The 23,678-nt window shown below is 42.5% G+C and overlaps 1 protein-coding gene across 1 annotated transcript in view; it reads left to right on the forward strand.

The window, feature by feature from the left end:
* The window catches only part of LOC137504660 (uncharacterized), a 135,643-nt gene that overhangs the window by 89,471 nt on the left and 22,494 nt on the right, over positions 1-23,678 (forward strand). Inside the window, exons 14-16 of the mRNA XM_068233244.1 lie at positions 16,292-16,452; positions 17,395-17,571; positions 18,419-18,560. Of these exons, the coding sequence (XP_068089345.1) occupies positions 16,292-16,452; positions 17,395-17,571; positions 18,419-18,560 (480 nt within the window). The remainder of the gene's footprint in view (positions 1-16,291; positions 16,453-17,394; positions 17,572-18,418; positions 18,561-23,678) is intronic.

The following is a 23,678-nucleotide window of genomic DNA, read 5'->3' on the forward strand; positions in this document are numbered from 1 at the left end:
TAAATCTGTCATTCAGAAGTTTACATTCTTTTTCGAATGACTCCTCACTCGAGCAATTTCTCCACGCTCTGAGGAATTGTCCTATCGGTATGCTCCTGCGCAGCGATCTTGGGTGTGAGCTATCCCATTTTAGTAATGAGTTTGTTGCAGTAGGTTTGCGAAATATTTCTGTCTCTATTTCGCCCTGTTTCCCAATCTTGATTGTGAGATCAAGGAAATTGATGTGTGTATTGCTCACTTCATATGTGAATTTCATTCCAATCTCATTCATATTCAATATAGTTACAAAATCAACAAACAGTTCTTGTGTGCCCTCCCAAAGGATTACAATATCATCAATAAATCTCCCCCAATATGCGATGTGTGCTGTATAAAATTCCAGATCGTTGGAGAAGACGATAGTGTCCTCCCACCAGCCCAGGAACAGATTAGCGTATGAGGGGGCACAAGCCGTCCCCATAGCACTGCCCCTGAGCTGGTGGTACGTCCTCCCTCCAAACCAAAAGATATTATGTGTCAAAATAAATCGCAATAGATGGAGGAGAGTGACATTGTGTTGTTCAAGGTGATTACCCCTTGTTGACAAAAAATATTGTACCGCTTTGAGTCCCAAATCATGTTGTATGTTGCTATACAGCGATTCCACGTCAATACTGGCCAGCAAGGTGTTTGGTGTTACTGTTATACCTTGTAGTCGCGTCAGAACATCCTTTGTATCTTTAAGATACGATGGGAGAGATTCAACAAAGGGGCGAAGAAATTTGTCCACATATTGGCTCACCTGATCGGTCAGGCTCTCACGTCCTGATACGATTGGTCGTCCTGGTGGTGGAAATTTCTCTTTGTGTATTTTAGGAAGGGCATAAAATACCGCCATTACCGGGTGTTCCGTGGATTTTTTCAGGATCTCAAAATCCTCTGCATCTAGCCCCCCACTATCCAATCTGGACTTTAATAAGGTCTGCAGCTCTGTCTGATGTTCATATAAAGGGTTGTGAGGTAGTTTGCTATATTGTTGTTCATCCCCCAGCAGGCACATGCACATTTGTTCATACATGGTTCTGTCCATCAAAACTATATTTCCCCCCTTATCAGCGGGTTTAATCACAAGTTGTTCATTTTTTCTGAGGAGATCTAGGGCTTCTCTTTCCTTGCTACTAAGATTATCATGTAGCGGTCCTGCAAAGGTCTCTGACTCAAGTCTCCTCAGTGCCCTTGTCACCATCTCCACAAATGCACTGATCTGAGGATACTGAGTAAGAGAGGGACAGAACACACTTTTTTTCTTTTGTCCACTAGGTGGTGCTAAGTCTGTAGTGCCTTCAACATTCTCTCTCAGGAGGTCATGTAATGCCTCCAAGACTTCCCTTTCATTTTTTGAGCTTTTTTTCTCTTTTGCTTCCTTTGATTCATACATTTTCACCAATGCCAGTTTTCTCACAAATAAATTGATGTCCTTCACCCATTCAAAGGCATCGTATCTAGCTGTAGGTACATACGATAGTCCCTTGGAGAGAAGTGATATTTGGACAGGGGATAGGGGAAATGCAGACAGATTAACAACACGCATAGCATTTGTAGTATCATTTGCGGGTAATGTGTCAGTTACCATTGGTGGTATGTCCTGCCTCTTTTTTGGCCCGTGTAACCCCATCTCTTTCGATCTCTTAGGCCTTGTTTCGTCTGTGGTTCTGAATTTGTTATGTCTACACATTGTGGATCTGGTGTCCTCAGAGATATGTCTAAAAAACCCCCCTGTGGATTTCCCCTATGGGTTTTTTTTTAGGATGTTTGGGGGTATACCTTTTGTTTTTACTTTTCGGTCGAATTGGTCCTGCTACTATGCTGGACTCGCTTTCAGATTGTGTCCCAATATCTGAAGCACTCACATCCTGACTCGCCTGTCCACCTTCACCTTGTGCTTTTTCTGCCCAGGTGTATATCTTATTATTCTTAAAATCAAGGCTATCACGTAAAAACTTTTTTTGCTTGCGGGTTTTAATCTCATCAGTATATGCGTGTACTTTTCTCTCCAATTTAGATTCAAATTTTTCGAATTCTGGATGACCAGACAGTTCGAGTAACGCTTTCTGTTCACTTTGCAGTTTCGCACGTAATTTCTCAGAATATTTTAATTCATAATCATGGAGATACTTCATTTGTTCAAGAGTTTGTCTAGTTTTTAATTCATCCCACCCTTTCATAAACTCAGTGTCCTGAGTGTGTGAGTGGGGTTTGGTGAGAATTCGTAGGCCTCGTACTGTGATTTGCTCTTTAAGGTACACGCTGAAACTAGCCACTTCCCATGTGGACCTGGTAAAGTCTTTGTAAGTTTTAAAAATATCTCTGAAGACAGGTTCTACATCAGTATTTGCACTGTAGGTGTCAGTGTCGCATTCACTCTCAGTTTTATTAGTAAGGAAAGTATCCCTTGCTGCATGCGTGAGGGATTCAATGGTTGGGAGGTCCTCCGAGAGGTAGGCCATACCCCAAAAATGGTGCTCGGCACACCTGAGAAAAATATATATGAATATGCACACAACCGAGAAAATATACCAGGGAAAAATAATCAAACACAGGGTCACTAATGACCAGCCCTTTGAGTATCAATATAGGAGTATTTGGCTCCACATTATTGGACCTAATGGTCAGTAAAAGAAACACAACTTTAATCGTGCCTAACAAGATTCACAAATTAATGTATAAAACCTCTAGTGTGGAGGTCTTGGCTTATCCCCCACAATAAGACATCTAATGTGGTGTAGTTATTCCACATAAAGGTTTAGAACCCTGCTGGTATAGGAGATGGTTGTAGCCACTAGCATTCAATCAGCTGTCATGTAGACTGCTAGCAGATGCTGCCTGTAGTCAGTACAGACCATCACCTACATATACATATCAGGAGGACATATAGAGGAGTGATAGTGCTATTTACACAGTGATTGTACAATGATCTTTAACATGTTTCACCCTACGGCTTTTTCAAAAAGTGCTATACATATATACAATGAGCATAGTGCACCCCCCACCAGCAAAATGTCCCCCAGCAAATAGCCCAAGTCAGAGCTGAGGCACTGTTTGCAGTGCAGGTTTAAATAGACTGAGAGAGAGGACAAGCACACCCACAGGGCGTGGCTACATGCATTAACCATTTCTATTCAGGTACACATCAGGGTTCTGATGTGTGTGAAGTGATGCGTATCTATGCGCCCTGCAGCCGGCGAGCTTATAAGCTATGAATGTCGACTGCACCTGCGACACATCACAAAGTCAGCTGTAGAGACATACCAAAAGGAGGGGGGGGGGGTTACAACAACCCATGTTATTAGGCCTAGCGCTGTTAGTCCGTATAAGACTGTGCTTCAATCCATATGCAAAGTGACAAATAAACGCATGATATGTATCAAACGTATATTCGATTGCTCATCTGAGCACTGCAATGCTGGCATTGCATCCATGCATTACATGCACTTTGGAAATTCAGCATCAGAGCCTCCACATAGATAAGTAGCAGTAACAATTATACAATTGCACCTTGTATCTTAGGGTAGAAGTCACATTGTGACTGACATGACATAACACATCATCTCGAATGATGTCTATCGATTTCCAGGTGAGTATATAGAGTGTACCTAAAAGTCTCAACCACTGTGCATTATGTCATTCTGATAGGTGCATAAGGGGATTAGTATCTCAGCATATGCATACGATTGTATCTATCAATCTGCCTACCTTGTTCCCATAGACTGCCAATCTCCATCATTCGATCGGTTACATCCATGCACTATATATACTCTGGAAACTTGACATCAAAGCCTCCACATGAATAGATGGTATTTACATTTGTGCAATTGCACCATACACATTGGGATAGAGCTCCCATTGTGACTAACATGAAGAGGAAACCCATCACCTCAAGTGGCGTATATCGATTGCCAGATGGGTATATGAGTAGTATCAAGGGTCTCAGCTTCTGTGCATTATGTCAGATAGGTGCATAAAAGGGATTAGCATCTCAGCAAGTGCACACAATTGTATCAATCAGTCTACCTCCCTTACTCCCATAGACAGCCAATCTCCATCTCTCGTTGATTACTCTATATATGGAGATCTCAGTTGCTCATGGATTGAATTTATACTTGCTCAATTGCCCGATTTATTACTGTTAGTAGATAAGTGTGAACCAGTCAGAGGAAACAAGCCAGATTGAAATCCTCATTCAGTCCGTTTGGAGCAATCGAGTCAAGACGAAAAATCCACCTCGACTCGATTTGGGTTAATTTTTTGTCGAGGTTACCCCCCCTAATGCTTCTTTTCCATTCCTGAATCCCCCAGAACATGATGTCGAACCTGGATTTTGGGTGTACCTGATTCATGTGTCGTGCAATCGGTGTGTCGTTCCTGTGTTTTATGTCGCCAATGTGTTCTAATACTCGCTCCTTGAGTGCTCTCGTGGTTTTACCCACATACAAAAGTTCACATTTGCACTTAGCCGCATATACGACCCCCTTTGTATTGCATGTGTTAAATGAGCGAATGTCAAAAACCCTACCGTTTACTGGGGAGACAAATTGTTTGATTGTGGGCATATATTTGCATGCTTTGCACTTCCCACAATGGAACGATCCTTGTGGTTTAGTAGGTAACCAGGTGCTTTTGTGTTGTTCTGGATTCTTGGAAAACGCACTGTGGACAAGAATGTCCCTCAGGTTGGATGCCCTTCTATATGTTATTGAGGGTCTTGAGGGTAAAATACTAGCTAGATCTTTATCTTTTTTTAATATTGGCCAGTAATGCTCGACAATTTGAAAGACTGAATGGGACTGTTCAGTGAACGTGCCCACCAATCGTGGTGGCATACGTTTAGATGTCTGTGCGTCATGATTGTTAGCCATATCTGTGACTTCAGTCGGAGTATTAGCCAGTGTTTGTTGACGCGGGGTATGTTTAGCCCGCAGATATGCCTTTTGTATAACTTCATCTGGGAAGCCTCTGTATCTAAATCTGTCATTCAGAAGTTTACATTCTTTTTCGAATGACTCCTCACTCGAGCAATTTCTCCACGCTCTGAGGAATTGTCCTATCGGTATGCTCCTGCGCAGCGATCTTGGGTGTGAGCTATCCCATTTTAGTAATGAGTTTGTTGCAGTAGGTTTGCGAAATATTTCTGTCTCTATTTCGCCCTGTTTCCCAATCTTGATTGTGAGATCAAGGAAATTGATGTGTGTATTGCTCACTTCATATGTGAATTTCATTCCAATCTCATTCATATTCAATATAGTTACAAAATCAACAAACAGTTCTTGTGTGCCCTCCCAAAGGATTACAATATCATCAATAAATCTCCCCCAATATGCGATGTGTGCTGTATAAAATTACAGATCGTTGGAGAAGACGATAGTGTCCTCCCACCAGCCCAGGAACAGATTAGCGTATGAGGGGGCACAAGCCGTCCCCATAGCACTGCCCCTGAGCTGGTGGTACGTCCTCCCTCCAAACCAAAAGATATTATGTGTCAAAATAAATCGCAATAGATGGAGGAGAGTGACATTGTGTTGTTCAAGGTGATTACCCCTTGTTGACAAAAAATATTGTACCGCTTTGAGTCCCAAATCATGTTGTATGTTGCTATACAGCGATTCCACGTCAATACTGGCCAGCAAGGTGTTTGGTGTTACTGTTATACCTTGTAGTCGCGTCAGAACATCCTTTGTATCTTTAAGATACGATGGGAGAGATTCAACAAAGGGGCGAAGAAATTTGTCCACATATTGGCTCACCTGATCGGTCAGGCTCTCACGTCCTGATACGATTGGTCGTCCTGGTGGTGGAAATTTCTCTTTGTGTATTTTAGGAAGGGCATAAAATACCGCCATTACCGGGTGTTCCGTGGATTTTTTCAGGATCTCAAAATCCTCTGCATCTAGCCCCCCACTATCCAATCTGGACTTTAATAAGGTCTGCAGCTCTGTCTGATGTTCATATAAAGGGTTGCGAGGTAGTTTGCTATATTGTTGTTCATCCCCCAGCAGGCACATGCACATTTGTTCATACATGGTTCTGTCCATCAAAACTATATTTCCCCCCTTATCAGCGGGTTTAATCACAAGTTGTTCATTTTTTCTGAGGAGATCTAGGGCTTCTCTTTCCTTGCTACTAAGATTATCATGTAGCGGTCCTGCAAAGGTCTCTGACTCAAGTCTCCTCAGTGCCCTTGTCACCATCTCCACAAATGCACTGATCTGAGGATACTGAGTAAGAGAGGGACAGAACACACTTTTTTTCTTTTGTCCACTAGGTGGTGCTAAGTCTGTAGTGCCTTCAACATTCTCTCTCAGGAGGTCATGTAATGCCTCCAAGACTTCCCTTTCATTTTTTGAGCTTTTTTTCTCTTTTGCTTCCTTTGATTCATACATTTTCACCAATGCCAGTTTTCTCACAAATAAATTGATGTCCTTCACCCATTCAAAGGCATCGTATCTAGCTGTAGGTACATACGATAGTCCCTTGGAGAGAAGTGATATTTGGACAGGGGATAGGGGAAATGCAGACAGATTAACAACACGCATAGCATTTGTAGTATCATTTGCGGGTAATGTGTCAGTTACCATTGGTGGTATGTCCTGCCTCTTTTTTGGCCCGTGTAACCCCATCTCTTTCGATCTCTTAGGCCTTGTTTCGTCTGTGGTTCTGAATTTGTTATGTCTACACATTGTGGATCTGGTGTCCTCAGAGATATGTCTAAAAAACCCCCCTGTGGATTTCCCCTATGGGTTTTTTTTTAGGATGTTTGGGGGTATACCTTTTGTTTTTACTTTTCGGTCGAATTGGTCCTGCTACTATGCTGGACTCGCTTTCAGATTGTGTCCCAATATCTGAAGCACTCACATCCTGACTCGCCTGTCCACCTTCACCTTGTGCTTTTTCTGCCCAGGTGTATATCTTATTATTCTTAAAATCAAGGCTATCACGTAAAAACTTTTTTTGCTTGCGGGTTTTAATCTCATCAGTATATGCGTGTACTTTTCTCTCCAATTTAGATTCAAATTTTTCGAATTCTGGATGACCAGACAGTTCGAGTAACGCTTTCTGTTCACTTTGCAGTTTCGCACGTAATTTCTCAGAATATTTTAATTCATAATCATGGAGATACTTCATTTGTTCAAGAGTTTGTCTAGTTTTTAATTCATCCCACCCTTTCATAAACTCAGTGTCCTGAGTGTGTGAGTGGGGTTTGGTGAGAATTCGTAGGCCTCGTACTGTGATTTGCTCTTTAAGGTACACGCTGAAACTAGCCACTTCCCATGTGGACCTGGTAAAGTCTTTGTAAGTTTTAAAAATATCTCTGAAGACAGGTTCTACATCAGTATTTGCACTGTAGGTGTCAGTGTCACATTCACTCTCAGTTTTATTAGTAAGGAAAGTATCCCTTGCTGCATGCGTGAGGGATTCAATGGTTGGGAGGTCCTCCGAGAGGTAGGCCATACCCCAAAAATGGTGCTCGGCACACCTGAGAAAAATATATATGAATATGCACACAACCGAGAAAATATACCAGGGAAAAATAATCAAACACAGGGTCACTAATGACCAGCCCTTTGAGTATCAATATAGGAGTATTTGGCTCCACATTATTGGACCTAATGGTCAGTAAAAGAAACACAACTTTAATCGTGCCTAACAAGATTCACAAATTAATGTATAAAACCTCTAGTGTGGAGGTCTTGGCTTATCCCCCACAATAAGACATCTAATGTGGTGTAGTTATTCCACATAAAGGTTTAGAACCCTGCTGGTATAGGAGATGGTTGTAGCCACTAGCATTCAATCAGCTGTCATGTAGACTGCTAGCAGATGCTGCCTGTAGTCAGTACAGACCATCACCTACATATACATATCAGGAGGACATATAGAGGAGTGATAGTGCTATTTACACAGTGATTGTACAATGATCTTTAACATGTTTCACCCTACGGCTTTTTCAAAAAGTGCTATACATATATACAATGAGCATAGTGCACCCCCCACCAGCAAAATGTCCCCCAGCAAATAGCCCAAGTCAGAGCTGAGGCACTGTTTGCAGTGCAGGTTTAAATAGACTGAGAGAGAGGACAAGCACACCCACAGGGCGTGGCTACATGCATTAACCATTTCTATTCAGGTACACATCAGGGTTCTGATGTGTGTGAAGTGATGCGTATCTATGCGCCCTGCAGCCGGCGAGCTTATAAGCTATGAATGTCGACTGCACCTGCGACACATCACAAAGTCAGCTGTAGAGACATACCAAAAGGAGGGGGGGGGGGGTTACAACAACCCATGTTATTAGGCCTAGCGCTGTTAGTCCGTATAAGACTGTGCTTCAATCCATATGCAAAGTGACAAATAAACGCATGATATGTATCAAACGTATATTCGATTGCTCATCTGAGCACTGCAATGCTGGCATTGCATCCATGCATTACATGCACTTTGGAAATTCAGCATCAGAGCCTCCACATAGATAAGTAGCAGTAACAATTATACAATTGCACCTTGTATCTTAGGGTAGAAGTCACATTGTGACTGACATGACATAACACATCATCTCGAATGATGTCTATCGATTTCCAGGTGAGTATATAGAGTGTACCTAAAAGTCTCAACCACTGTGCATTATGTCATTCTGATAGGTGCATAAGGGGATTAGTATCTCAGCATATGCATACGATTGTATCTATCAATCTGCCTACCTTGTTCCCATAGACTGCCAATCTCCATCATTCGATCGGTTACATCCATGCACTATATATACTCTGGAAACTTGACATCAAAGCCTCCACATGAATAGATGGTATTTACATTTGTGCAATTGCACCATACACATTGGGATAGAGCTCCCATTGTGACTAACATGAAGAGGAAACCCATCACCTCAAGTGGCGTATATCGATTGCCAGATGGGTATATGAGTAGTATCAAGGGTCTCAGCTTCTGTGCATTATGTCAGATAGGTCCATAAAAGGGATTAGCATCTCAGCAAGTGCACACAATTGTATCAATCAGTCTACCTCCCTTACTCCCATAGACAGCCAATCTCCATCTCTCGTTGATTACTCTATATATGGAGATCTCAGTTGCTCATGGATTGAATTTATACTTGCTCAATTGCCCGATTTATTACTGTTAGTAGATAAGTGTGAACCAGTCAGAGGAAACAAGCCAGATTGAAATCCTCATTCAGTCCGTTTGGAGCAATCGAGTCAAGACGAAAAATCCACCTCGACTCGATTTGGGTTAATTTTTTGTCGAGGTTACCCCCCCTAATGCTTCTTTTCCATTCCTGAATCCCCCAGAACATGATGTCGAACCTGGATTTTGGGTGTACCTGATTCATGTGTCGTGCAATCGGTGTGTCGTTCCTGTGTTTTATGTCGCCAATGTGTTCTAATACTCGCTCCTTGAGTGCTCTCGTGGTTTTACCCACATACAAAAGTTCACATTTGCACTTAGCCGCATATACGACCCCCTTTGTATTGCATGTGATAAATGAGCGAATGTCAAAAACCCTACCGTTTACTGGGGAGACAAATTGTTTGATTATGGGCATATATTTGCATGCTTTGCACTTCCCACAATGGAACGATCCTTGTGGTTTAGTAGGTAACCAGGTGCTTTTGTGTTGTTCTGGATTCTTGGAAAACGCGCTGTGGACAAGAATGTCCCTCAGGTTGGATGCCCTTCTATATGTTATTGAGGGTCTTGAGGGTAAAATACTAGCTAGATCTTTATCTTTTTTTAATATTGGCCAGTAATGCTCGACAATTTGAAAGACTGAATGGGACTGTTCAGTGAACGTGCCCACCAATCGTGGTGGCATACGTTTAGATGTCTGTGCGTCATGATTGTTAGCCATATCTGTGACTTCAGTCGGAGTATTAGCCAGTGTTTGTTGACGCGGGGTATGTTTAGCCCGCAGATATGCCTTTTGTATAACTTCATCTGGGAAGCCTCTGTATCTAAATCTGTCATTCAGAAGTTTACATTCTTTTTCGAATGACTCCTCACTCGAGCAATTTCTCCGCGCTCTGAGGAATTGTCCTATCGGTATGCTCCTGCGCAGCGATCTTGGGTGTGAGCTATCCCATTTTAGTAATGAGTTTGTTGCAGTAGGTTTGCGAAATATTTCTGTCTCTATTTCGCCCTGTTTCCCAATCTTGATTGTGAGATCAAGGAAATTGATGTGTGTATTGCTCACTTCATATGTGAATTTCATTCCAATCTCATTCATATTCAATATAGTTACAAAATCAACAAACAGTTCTTGTGTGCCCTCCCAAAGGATTACAATATCATCAATAAATCTCCCCCAATATGCGATGTGTGCTGTATAAAATTCCAGATCGTTGGAGAAGACGATAGTGTCCTCCCACCAGCCCAGGAACAGATTAGCGTATGAGGGGGCACAAGCCGTCCCCATAGCACTGCCCCTGAGCTGGTGGTACGTCCTCCCTCCAAACCAAAAGATATTATGTGTCAAAATAAATCGCAATAGATGGAGGAGAGTGACATTGTGTTGTTCAAGGTGATTACCCCTTGTTGACAAAAAATATTGTACCGCTTTGAGTCCCAAATCATGTTGTATGTTGCTATACAGCGATTCCACGTCAATACTGGCCAGCAAGGTGTTTGGCGTTACTGTTATACCTTGTAGTCGCGTCAGAACATCCTTTGTATCTTTAAGATACGATGGGAGAGATTCAACAAAGGGGCGAAGAAATTTGTCCACATATTGGCTCACCTGATCGGTCAGGCTCTCACGTCCTGATACGATTGGTCGTCCTGGTGGTGGAAATTTCTCTTTGTGTATTTTAGGAAGGGCATAAAATACCGCCATTACCGGGTGTTCCGTGGATTTTTTCAGGATCTCAAAATCCTCTGCATCTAGCCCCCCACTATCCAATCTGGACTTTAATAAGGTCTGCAGCTCTGTCTGATGTTCATATAAAGGGTTGCGAGGTAGTTTGCTATATTGTTGTTTATCCCCCAGCAGGCACATGCACATTTGTTCATACATGGTTCTGTCCATCAAAACTATATTTCCCCCCTTATCAGCGAGTTTAATCACAAGTTGTTCATTTTTTCTGAGGAGATCTAGGGCTTCTCTTTCCTTGCTACTAAGATTATCATGTAGCGGTCCTGCAAAGGTCTCTGACTCAAGTCTCCTCAGTGCCCTTGTCACCATCTCCACAAATGCACTGATCTGAGGATACTGAGTAAGAGAGGGACAGAACACACTTTTTTTCTTTTGTCCACTAGGTGGTGCTAAGTCTGTAGTGCCTTCAACATTCTCTCTCAGGAGGTCATGTAATGCCTCCAAGACTTCCCTTTCATTTTTTGAGCTTTTTTTCTCTTTTGCTTCCTTTGATTCATACATTTTCACCAATGCCAGTTTTCTCACAAATAAATTGATGTCCTTCACCCATTCAAAGGCATCGTATCTAGCTGTAGGTACATACGATAGTCCCTTGGAGAGAAGTGATATTTGGACAGGGGATAGGGGAAATGCAGACAGATTAACAACACGCATAGCATTTGTAGTATCATTTGCGGGTAATGTGTCAGTTACCATTGGTGGTATGTCCTGCTTCTTTTTTGGCCCGTGTAACCCCATCTCTTTCGATCTCTTAGGCCTTGTTTCGTCTGTGGTTCTGAATTTGTTATGTCTACACATTGTGGATCTGGTGTCCTCAGAGATATGTCTAAAAAACCCCCCTGTGGATTTCCCCTATGGGTTTTTTTTTAGGATGTTTGGGGGTATACCTTTTGTTTTTACTTTTCGGTCGAATTGGTCCTGCTACTATGCTGGACTCGCTTTCAGATTGTGTCCCAATATCTGAAGCACTCACATCCTGACTCGCCTGTCCACCTTCACCTTGTGCTTTTTCTGCCCAGGTGTATATCTTATTATTCTTAAAATCAAGGCTATCACGTAAAAACTTTTTTTGCTTGCGGGTTTTAATCTCATCAGTATATGCGTGTACTTTTCTCTCCAATTTAGATTCAAATTTTTCGAATTCTGGATGACCAGACAGTTCGAGTAACGCTTTCTGTTCACTTTGCAGTTTCGCACGTAATTTCTCAGAATATTTTAATTCATAATCATGGAGATACTTCATTTGTTCAAGAGTTTGTCTAGTTTTTAATTCATCCCACCCTTTCATAAACTCAGTGTCCTGAGTGTGTGAGTGGGGTTTGGTGAGAATTCGTAGGCCTCGTACTGTGATTTGCTCTTTAAGGTACACGCTGAAACTAGCCACTTCCCATGTGGACCTGGTAAAGTCTTTGTAAGTTTTAAAAATATCTCTGAAGACAGGTTCTACATCAGTATTTGCACTGTAGGTGTCAGTGTCACATTCACTCTCAGTTTTATTAGTAAGGAAAGTATCCCTTGCTGCATGCGTGAGGGATTCAATGGTTGGGAGGTCCTCCGAGAGGTAGGCCATACCCCAAAAATGGTGCTCGGCACACCTGAGAAAAATATATATGAATATGCACACAACCGAGAAAATATACCAGGGAAAAATAATCAAACACAGGGTCACTAATGACCAGCCCTTTGAGTATCAATATAGGAGTATTTGGCTCCACATTATTGGACCTAATGGTCAGTAAAAGAAACACAACTTTAATCGTGCCTAACAAGATTCACAAATTAATGTATAAAACCTCTAGTGTGGAGGTCTTGGCTTATCCCCCACAATAAGACATCTAATGTGGTGTAGCTATTCCACATAAAGGTTTTACTGACCATTAGGTCCAATAATGTGGAGCCAAATACTCCTATATTGATACTCAAAGGGCTGGTCATTAGTGACCCTGTGTTCGATGTATATACATACAAGATGTTTTAAAGCACTTTATGTCTCCAATTTAGGTATGTAATGTGATTTCTGCCCTTTAGGGATTATAACCCTACTCTGCGTCAAATACGTCATTTTTTCCCAGGGACTTTTGGCATGAATCCCACTCTGGAATGCCCCCTCCAGGTGTTAGCCCCCTTGAAACAACTTTTCCATCACTTTTGTGGCCAGAAATAGTCCCTATATGTTTTAAAATTCTCCTGCCCATTGAAGTCTATGGCGGTTTGCCCGGTTCATGCGAACTTGAACTTTTGCGGAAGTCAGCTGTTTGGGTAATCTTTCCAAGGGGTTCTTAAATCCGTGACGTGTCTCAGGTAAAGCTGGGTATCTTGGCCACTGGTTCTTATACTTAAAGAGCACCGTGCCATGTCCGATTGAGGTTCACCTAAATGAATATTGGTTTGTTATTTTGATGCCAAGGCCACAGATCTACTTCCACCCTGCCACCAATCATTTTTTGACCTATTCCCTCTACCCCCAATTATGGGGTGTTTTTTTCGTAAGATTATATATAAAATAAATCTAGCAATATAAATGTAAATGCATTGACATAAAACACAATCAAATTAAGAGCAGTTTTTAGATGCTAGATATTGATTTTTGCTTAGACAGCTTATATCAAAGGTCCTCTTTACTTTTACTATTTGCTTAAGATAAGGTTAAAGTGTACCTGAGGCGACATGTGACAACATGAGATAAACATGCGCATGTACAGTACTAAACATATTAATAACCAGGTTGTTTTACTTCGGAACTGGCAAGACACAAGCAGACAAACACCCGGCCACCGGGAGCCCAATCTGGTGTAGTAACTTCTTGGTTAGGACAGAGTAAAAAATACTAGTGTGATTATACTCACAAAGGTGGGTTGCTTTAAAAGAGGCAACCACTCGTATGCGCATGTGGAGAAGTACCGTCTCCACTCGGCCTTTTCTTGTAGATCTTTGGTCGCAACTCCAAAATGAAAAAATATTTTTTCGACTCTCCTGAGAAGAGAGAGCGAAAAAATTCTACTAAGTAGGATATAGTAAGTAAACTTGGATGGGTGGAGGCGCCCAATTGAAAGAGTGAATAAATCGTCAGATTTGAAGATGATAAAAAATATAAATAATAAAAAAAGTAAATTTTTCTTAGTGAAATAAAATTTGCTGGAATGAATAGAGTAAAAAATAATTTCATTTATTGGTTGCGAACAGCACTGGGCAACGCGTTTCTCGGCGTAAGCCGCTTCCTCAGGTCAAATAAGTGCCAATTATATAGCTTTCAAAAGTCCGGAGGCGAATCCGGACTTTTGAAAGCTATATAATTGGCACTTATTTGACCTGAGGAAGCGGCTTACGCCGAGAAACGCGTTGCCCAGTGCTGTTCGCAACCAATAAATGAAATTATTTTTTACTCTATTCATTCCAGCAAATTTTATTTCACTCAGAAAAATTTACTTTTTTTATTATTTATATTTTTTATCATCTTCAAATCTGACGATTTATTCACTCTTTCAATTGGGCGCCTCCAACCATCCAAAGGTTGTTTTACTTGTTTTCTTTTGCTGCCTGATACAGTTCAACTTCCAGGGGCATATATATACGTCTCCTGCCGTAATCGCCGCTGTGTTCCCATTCATTGATCTAAGTAAACACATACTTATGTTGCTTCCTGTTAGCATACTAATAGTACACACAGAAAAATAAAGTGAGGGAACACCTAGTGGAAAATTGGTAAAAATACACCCTACATACATTAAATTACACATACTAGGGAAGGTTGTAAATGCCAATTTCCGCTTCTGCTGAAAATGGGCTTTCCGCCATTGCCAATTACCGCTACTGATTCCGCTTTCCACTACTGATTTCTGCATTCCGATGTGGATTTTGGCGGAAATTTCCACCGACTTTGACATTGATTTTCTCAAAAACTACAAGGTGTTTTTGAAATGTTTTTTCCTCTTGTTCCCACTCTTCTGTTTAACATAACCTGCACATTTGGTGTGTGTAGCACCTACGGGGGCTTTGCTATTAACTGCTAAAGTTGGCGGCTTTTGACTGTAACGTTAAATGCAGAAAATCCACATTATTCCATATGCGGTAATTTTAAGCCAATCAGAAGGGTCAGAATGAATAAGCCAATCATAGAACTTGGAAATTTCCACCTAAATCCCCATTCTTTGATTTGTTTATTCATTCTGAGTCTTCTGATTGTCATAACATTACCGCATATCAGATAATGTTGATTTTCACCAAATGTGCAGGGCATGTTAAACAGAAGAGTGAGAACAAGAGGAAAAAAAATCAAAAATACCGCAAAGTTTTTGAGAAAATCGGTTAAAGCCTGCGAAAATTTCTGCAAAAATGTCCGTGAAAATCCGCCTACCACACTTGTATTATGTATTTCCGTGTTCCGATGCAGAAATGCAATTTCCGATCGGAAATACGAAAATTTCATTTCCGCGGAATCTGAACGAGCATCCCTTAACTTATATATACATTTCCATTAAAATAACCCCTTACCTCCCCCACTGTCCAATAGTAAAATACATAAATAGTTATCTTAGGGACTCAACTTTTTAATATGTATGTCATGGGGACATATTACTATAATTTTTGCAAGTAAGGGCTTGAAATTAGTGATGGACGCAAAATGAAAAAATAAACCACGCTTTCCAAATAAAATATTGTTGCCATACATTGTACTGGGGACATAATGTAAACATTGTAATAACCAGGACAAATCGACACAGTAGCATAGAGAAATAATGATTTCTTTTTTTAATTCTTATTAATACAGTTAAAATGCATTTAGAATAAAATAAATCTTAGCAAAATGTACCACCCAAAGAAAGCCTAAGTGGTGGTGAAAAAAAACAAGACATAGATCATTTTATTCTGATAAGTAGTGATAAAGTTATTGGCAAATGAATGGGTGGTAAAAGGTGAAAATTGGTCTGGTCCATAAGGGGAAAAAACAGTGGTGAAGTGGTTAAATCTAAAATATGCATCAATAAACCTTAAAGGACCACTACAGTAAAAAAAGTATGCAGGTAAAATTTAACAGGACTGACAAGTTCTGGACTAGTCCATCTGTCCATGGGGGATTCACAAGGCTTTGTTTGTTTTTAAAAGTGTTTTCTGAATGCCAGTTGCTAAGTCTAATTGCCAAAATAGTGTGCAACTGAGTAGGGAGGCTGGCATCTAAGTATTTTGGCAGTTAGACTTAGCAACTGCCATACAGGCAATGCTTTTGAAAACAAAGAAAACCCTGAGAATTACCCATGAGGAGATAGACTGGTCGAAAACCTGTTGGTTCTTTCAGATTGTAACTGCTTACATTTTTTTTTTCACTGCATTGGTCCTTTACCGGTCTGCACTTACCCTTTTATTTTTACTGTATTGCAGGACAAGCATTTGACAACACGATGCTTATAAATGCAGCAGTAGCTAACATCATCATCTCAATTCTGCTGAGCAATCGGTTTGATTATGAAGATCCAAAAATCTTAAGGCTTTTAAAAATAATTAATGAAAATGTCAGTATAAATGGAAGCCCAACTGCACTGGTAAGCCAATACGTTTGTTACTAAAGCAAACCTGGGAGTTTTAAAAAATTAGGTACGTTACCCGCGTGGAGGGAATCCTCTGAGTGGTCCAGAGGCTTCCCATGTCTCCCTCTGCCCCACCAACACTGGCTGGGACCGTTTCTTGTTCACAACTGCATTCCATACTGCCACACAGCCACCCATGAATGAGCGGTTTCAGCAAACTGCGCAGCCACTACTGTACTTGCCCACATGCTTTATGCCACACTTATACAAGGAGGAGATCACAAGCTCATGTAATATATGTTTGGATGAAACTGGCACAGCAGCCTCAGCATGCCTCTGGACCACAGCACGGCAATATTAATGGTACTGATGCCATGGGCTGAAGCAAGCTTTGTACTGTTGGTGCAATGCTCCCCGCTGTTAGTAAAGGTAAAATTGACATGCACTACCTGCACATTGCAAATTTACCGCTACATTATGCATCAGCAAAGCAGGAAAAATCGGCATGTACGGCAAGTGGGCTTCATAGGTGCCAATGCAAAATATCTCCCCGCGGCTTGTGGAAACAGACCCTTAGGTAGCTGCAGGGGGTTTAGACATTGGGTAGGTAGCTTCTGCAAGGGGTGGGGGCGGGGTGGTTAAAGGGTTAGGCGGTAGGTAGGTAGTTTGTGCTGGCGGGGGTATTAGGCATCAGGAGGGAGGTTTCTGTGTGAGAGTAGGGTTAGATTTGGCCATAGTAAAATATTGGTATTTAATGCTGATATTTTACACTTTTATTGTAAAATATGGGTATTTAATACCAGTATTTCACTATTGGCATTACTGGGCGCCCAAACTTCCTGGTGCCTTTTTTTGGATAGATGCGTGCATCAGACCCATAATTCTTAAAATGCATAACTATACATAAATAATAAGTTGATGTCAATTCATAATCTGCCTCTGCTATTCCCATGCCAGCTGTACAATGCATTCCCATCTCTGGTCAAATGGTTTCCTGGGGGACACAAGACTGCTGTAAGCAATGCAGAAGAAATGTTCTCCTTTGTCCGGGAGACCTTCACCAACCAAAGAAAGGACCTGGATGCCAATGACCAGAGGAACCTTGTTGATGCTTTTCTGGTGAAACAACAAGAGGTAACCCATCGCCTTTCTGACATGTAAAAAAAAAAGTTTTGCTCACCTGGGGCTTCTTCTTGATCCTAGAAGTCTGGTAGGTCCCACACCTAGAAGTCTGGTAGGTCCCACACCTAGAAGTCTGGTAGGTCCCACACCTAGAAGTCTGGTAGGTTCCACACCTAGAAGTCTGGTAGGTCCCACACCTAGAAGTCTGGTAGGTCCCACACCTAGAAGTCTGGTAGGTCCCACACCTAGAAGTCTGGTAGGTCCCACACCTAGAAGTCTGGTAGGTCCCACACCGTAGTTCCAAAGTGAGCCATGCCTCTGCTCTCCCATCTGGAAGATCTCAACCCGCGGCTGGATCAGGATCTTCTGAACATGTGTAGGCACACGCGCCTCTCTTGGAGGCGCTCTTGTCACTGGGAGCGCTCTGCGCTTGCTCCGTTCAGACAGAATTGAAACGCTCAAGGCTTGCTGCAGGCTTACTTAACTGTGTCAGAGGCAGAGCCCTTAACCATTACACTATACAGCCACTGCCGAAAGCACTTACTGAATTGCCGTTGCCTAGCCCAACTGCTATACCAATGTGTAGTCAATCATGTGCTAGCTGGCATCTTTGTATCAATCATTTCCAGGGAATGCTTTTGTAAAGGAAATGGAAGCACCCAGAATCTCCCATGAGGAGATAGACTAGTGTAAAACCTGTCAGAAGTTTAATTTATAGCACATTAGACTCTGGAAGACATGCATGTCTTATAAATGTGTACAGGTGTATATTACAGTTTTACAAATGTTTCACGATAGTGGTGCTTTAAGGATGAAACAAACTCCCATCATCATGTGTCTTTGTTTTTGTACCATTTAGGAGAAGCCTAATCCTGACTTATATTTCACTAATGACAACCTTACAATGCTTGTGACTGACCTTTTTGTTGCTGGAATGGAGACCACTTCCACCACCCTCCGCTGGGGCATTCTGCTGATGATAAAATATCCTGATGTTCAAAGTAAGTTGCAAGTACTTAAATCCATAACAAAATATCTAATAACCACCATTTCTTATTCTTTAAAATGGTTGTGAGTGTAGGAAGTGATGATGCAATTGGACAAAAAAACTTAAAGAAAACCAGAGATGAACAGGGCCGAATTTAGGCCAAGGCCACCTAGGCCATGGCCTAGGGCACCACAGGAGAAAGGGCACCAGGGCAGCTGGCTAAACTGGTGAAGCATTTGCAAGCTTGCAAATGCAGCAGTGCAGGGAGATCAGGCGAGCACCTGACCGTGGTACTCTGCTGTTAGCCACCTGTGCAGCAGCCACCTTGCTCTCTGTGCACATTTGCATTGTGGCTGGCGTCTATGGACTTGGGCAGCTTTGGAGACGGAAAGGAAGAGGAAGATTCTGCACTGGAGACGTGTGGAGAAATGGCTGCTGCGGTGTGAAGGCAAGATGGCTACCTATACTGGAGGGAAAGGGGGGAGGGGTCATCTGGCTACCTATACTGGGGGAGGGGGGGAGACATCAGGCCACCTATACTGAAGGGAAAGGGGGAGGGTCATCTGGCTCCCTATACAGGGGGGCTCATCTGGCTACTTATACTGGAGGGAAGGGGGGAGGGTCATCTTGCTACCTATACTGAAGGGGGGCAGCTGGTGAAAGCGGCCTTGCAGGGGCGCCTCTAGCCATTTTGTCACTCCAGGCGAGAAAACCTGTGGCGCACCCCCTCCCCCCGTGGTGCCCCCTGCCCCCAACCTCATCCCTGCCCCCCACCACGTACACACACACACACACACACACACACACACACACACACACACACACACACACACACACACACACACATACACACATACACACACACACATATACACACTACACACACACACACACACACACATACACACTACACACACACACACACACACACACACACACACACACACACACACATACACACTACACACACACACACTCACACACACACACACACACACACACACACATACACACTACACACACACACACACACACACACACACACACACACACACACACACACACACACACACACACACACACATACACACACACATACACACACACACACACACACACACACACACACGAAAACACACACTAATACTATATGCTGCTGGAACTAGTGTTTATGCTGTGATGCTGCTTTTTGTATTTAGAGCAGACAGCAGCAGGAGAGAGGATGATTTGAGCCTGAGGCGAGCTGCAACTTCCCAAGACAGCCATCCATCAGTGAGTCTGGCCAGGCTATGGCTAGCAAGGATTGCGGCTTACCTCTCAGAGCAACCTCGCTAGACTAGGCTGCTTGCTTGCCTGAATCCTGGGGCTCTGGCTGGCTGGGTGGGTGGGTCACAGGTGTTTGAGGGGCCAGGACAGCAGGGGAACCAAGAAGGATGCTGCGCACTTCGCAGACAAGAAGCGCCAGGGGGCTCAGCAGGAGGGCAATCCGGCGGCGAGTCACACTTGCGGGGGGTGGAGTTAGAGGTGGCGCCGCGCACAAGGGAATCAGAGAACCCGTGCGGCTGCTGCAATGAAGAGGGGGCTGTCCAGGCTAGAGGAGGAGGACAGGGGGTGGGACCAGAGCTGGCTAGCATCATGCCAATTGGCTGGGGGAGAGCATAGAGGCGGCACAGCAGCGGAGCTCGTGGTTCAGGCTGCAGCATGTAAACACGCCACAGGCTCCATGTCACACACACACAGAGACAGTGTGTGTGTTGTACTAGCGGCGAATCTTGCCCCCCGCAGCGGCGCTTCCCCCCCATCTTGCCGCTCCAAGCCGTTGCCTGGTTTGCCTCACGCTAGGAGCGCCCCTGTGGCCTTGGGCAGTAAAGAGTTCAAAGAGTTCAAATCCGGCTCTGGAGGTGAAGTAAATTAAAAGATTAATACTTACCTGGGGCTTCCTCCAGCCTGATCCGCACAGATCACTCTCACACCGCCGCCCTCTTCTTTTTCTGCTCCAGTACTGTGTCCCATTACTTTGTCAGTCTGAGCAAGCGCAGTGCTCTCTATCTGTCTCTCTCCGGCAGAGAATAGTACTGCACCTGTGCATGCTCAGACTGGCCGCGTCTGGCGGAAGTTACGAGACTGTACCGGAGCTGAAGAAGACTCAGGATGGCAGCGTGGGAGCGATCCAGGCGGATGGGGCTGGAGGAAGCTCCAGGTATGTATACATCTTTTCATTTACTTCATCTCTAGTACACTTTAAAACAATTCATAGTTGTCCATAGAGAGTCACACCTATCTCAGTGACCAACCAAACTGAATTATATGTGAATCATAAGTGTATTATTGTGAATTTTGATATGATAAAAGCTCTATATTTACCATCTTAGCCCAAAAATGATTTAAAGATGAAGTCCTCCTCATTCAAACCAGCTTGTGTACGACTATCCAACTATATAATAAGATATACCATCTCAGATCTTTAACAATAATTTAGTGGCTTCTCCACCTCTGGGGCCAACCAAGACCTGCTCCAAAGCTACTATCTTAAAGGGACTCCGAGCAGTGCAGAAACTATGGAAAGATGCATATCATTTTAAAGCTCTCTTTCTTCTTTTTCCAATGATATATAAACCGCCGCCCTACGCCTTTTAGTTTTCGCTATTTTGATTGAAATTGCCACGGCCGCGATTTCAATCGCAAAAATCGAGAAAACTAAAAGGCGTAGGGTGACGATTTAGGTGTCATCAGAAAGAGGAGAAAGAGAGCTTTAAAATGATATCCATCTTTCCATAGTTACTTGTATTACACAGGGCGACACTTTCCCCATTGTCAGCAGCTCCATGCAGCAGAAAAAGTCGCCCTGTGTAATACAATGTAACTATGGAAAGATGGATATCATTTTAAAGCTCTCTTTCTCCTCTTTCTGATGACACCTAAATCGTCACCCTACGCCTTTTAGTTTTCTCGATTTTTGCGATTGAAATCGCGGCCGCTGCAATTTCAATCGCAAAAATTGCAAAAACTAAAAGGCGTAGGGTGGCAGTTTATATATCATTGGAAAGAGGAGAAAGAGAGCTTTAAAATGATATGCATCTTTCCATAGTTTCTGCACTGCTCGGAGTCCCTTTAAGTCCATTTGGTTTGCCCTGGTGACACAATAAAAAGTGGGAGGCAACCCTAGTACATTTTTTAGCTACTCGTTGGTCCCTGCCTGCTTGAAGGACAACTGCAACAAGAGGGATATGGAGGCTGCCATATTTATTTCCTTTTAAACAATACCAGTTGCCTGGCAGCCATGCTGGTCTATTTGGCTGCAGTAGTGTCTGAATCACATGAGAAACAAGCATGCAGATAATCTTGTCAGCTCTGACAATAATAACAAACACTTGATATTATGTATGCTTATTCAGGGTCTATGGCTAAAAGTATTAGATGCAAAGGACCAGCAGTATAGCCAGCCAACTGGTATTGTTCAAACAGAAATAAATATGGCAGCCTCCATATAACTCTCATTATAATTGTCCTTTAAGCAATGTGAGACAGCAGTTGTTGGATTCATTTCCTCAATTGATTGCCAGTTTGTCCAACATAAAGTTTGCTACAGTCATAAATAAGAAAGTATATAACCCCTTTGGATTTGCAGTCATTGTATTGTTGTAGGCCAAAGGTGGCAGAACCCGTAGTACTGTTAGTTACCGACGTGTCTAGTAGTAGTAGATCTTTGGTATAAACTGTTGCATACGAAGTCTGGAGCTCACGGAAGAAAATAATCTAAGTACAGACGTCAGATGGACATCCGACAGCAACACCAGCCAGTGTTTTTGTAATCTGTGCCTAAGATCTGACCACTGGTTGTTATCGTTAGAGATAATCCTCACTGTATTATTTGATGGGATATATTAGGACGTAACAAATCTGTCCTATAAGAGGTCTTAGCTATGCTCTGGCAATTCCCTTTTTTCGACAGGCATCTTTTTAAAAAATGCTTGTTACTGAAAATCCACAAACTCCAAACAATTTCTTCTTACCCTCAGAAACAGTCCCTCTGGCAAATTCTGGTTGAGAAAAAAGTTTGTGTATTTGGTTATCTTCCTTCAAAATCAGGCAAAGATCCAGAAATGTGACCTGTCGATCTAAAATATGGGATGTAGATGGATGTTAAGTGCATTATAATTTGATGCATCACTACATTGTTGGCAAAGTTCGCTTGATCTTTAGAGATGGCCCAAATAGTTCCCGGCAACTTTGGGCTGTTCGCCGTTTTCATTGAATGAGAAATTTGCACTCAACATTAAAGGCAATGGCCTCTGACTTTAGTGGTTAATAGGAAATCCCTCATATGTCTTAGAAACACCAAATTTGCAAAGTATGTTAAGGAGGATAGTGGGAACAAGTGGAAAAAAAATAAACAAATACCTTATAGGTTTGGATAAAAATATAAAGTTATGAAAAAAGTATATATTTTAATACAGTAAATGACAGATAATGTATCAACCTAATGGTAGTGTAAATTTACATATATCAAAAGAAAGAGAAGTGCATTTCATGATGTGATTTCCTGGGGGTCCATACGCAGTGTGTATGGACCCTCTGGAAACCTCGTGGAAGTGGCAACGCCACTTCCCCCTCCCGCTAACCCAGGAAGAGTCCAGCATACGAGGGGGCACAACATACCCCATAGCCGTTCCTGCTACCTGGCAGTAAAATTGGCAGTCAAAATTTAAGTAATTAAACTTCAAAATAGATTTCAAGAGTCACAAGACAAAAGAGTCTCTGGGATCAAACTCACAACTTTCCCTATCCAAAAAAACACTTGGCCCTCTGTACCAGATTGGAATGGAACGTTGCTGTAGAGAGACTCCACATCCCATGTTGCTATCAATGTACCAAGGGGTAAGACAACATTAAGTGTGTGGAATATCTGACACATGAGCTTAGACTTACCAAATGTGGTTGTAGGTAGACATCAACAAAGGTGCCACATTTCTCTGTGAGGCCGCCACTTCCTGAAACAGTCGGTCTCCCCAGTGGACACTGCATGGTTTGTGGATTTTTGGAAGCAGGTACAGGGTGTGGAAAATCAATTTGTCCTCTGGTAATTAAATATATTCATAGCTTAAACATCTAAACTGCTCTTGTCCATAAG

Source organism: Hyperolius riggenbachi, chromosome 4, assembly GCF_040937935.1.
Source record: "Hyperolius riggenbachi isolate aHypRig1 chromosome 4, aHypRig1.pri, whole genome shotgun sequence".
NCBI lineage: Eukaryota > Metazoa > Chordata > Amphibia > Anura > Hyperoliidae > Hyperolius > Hyperolius riggenbachi.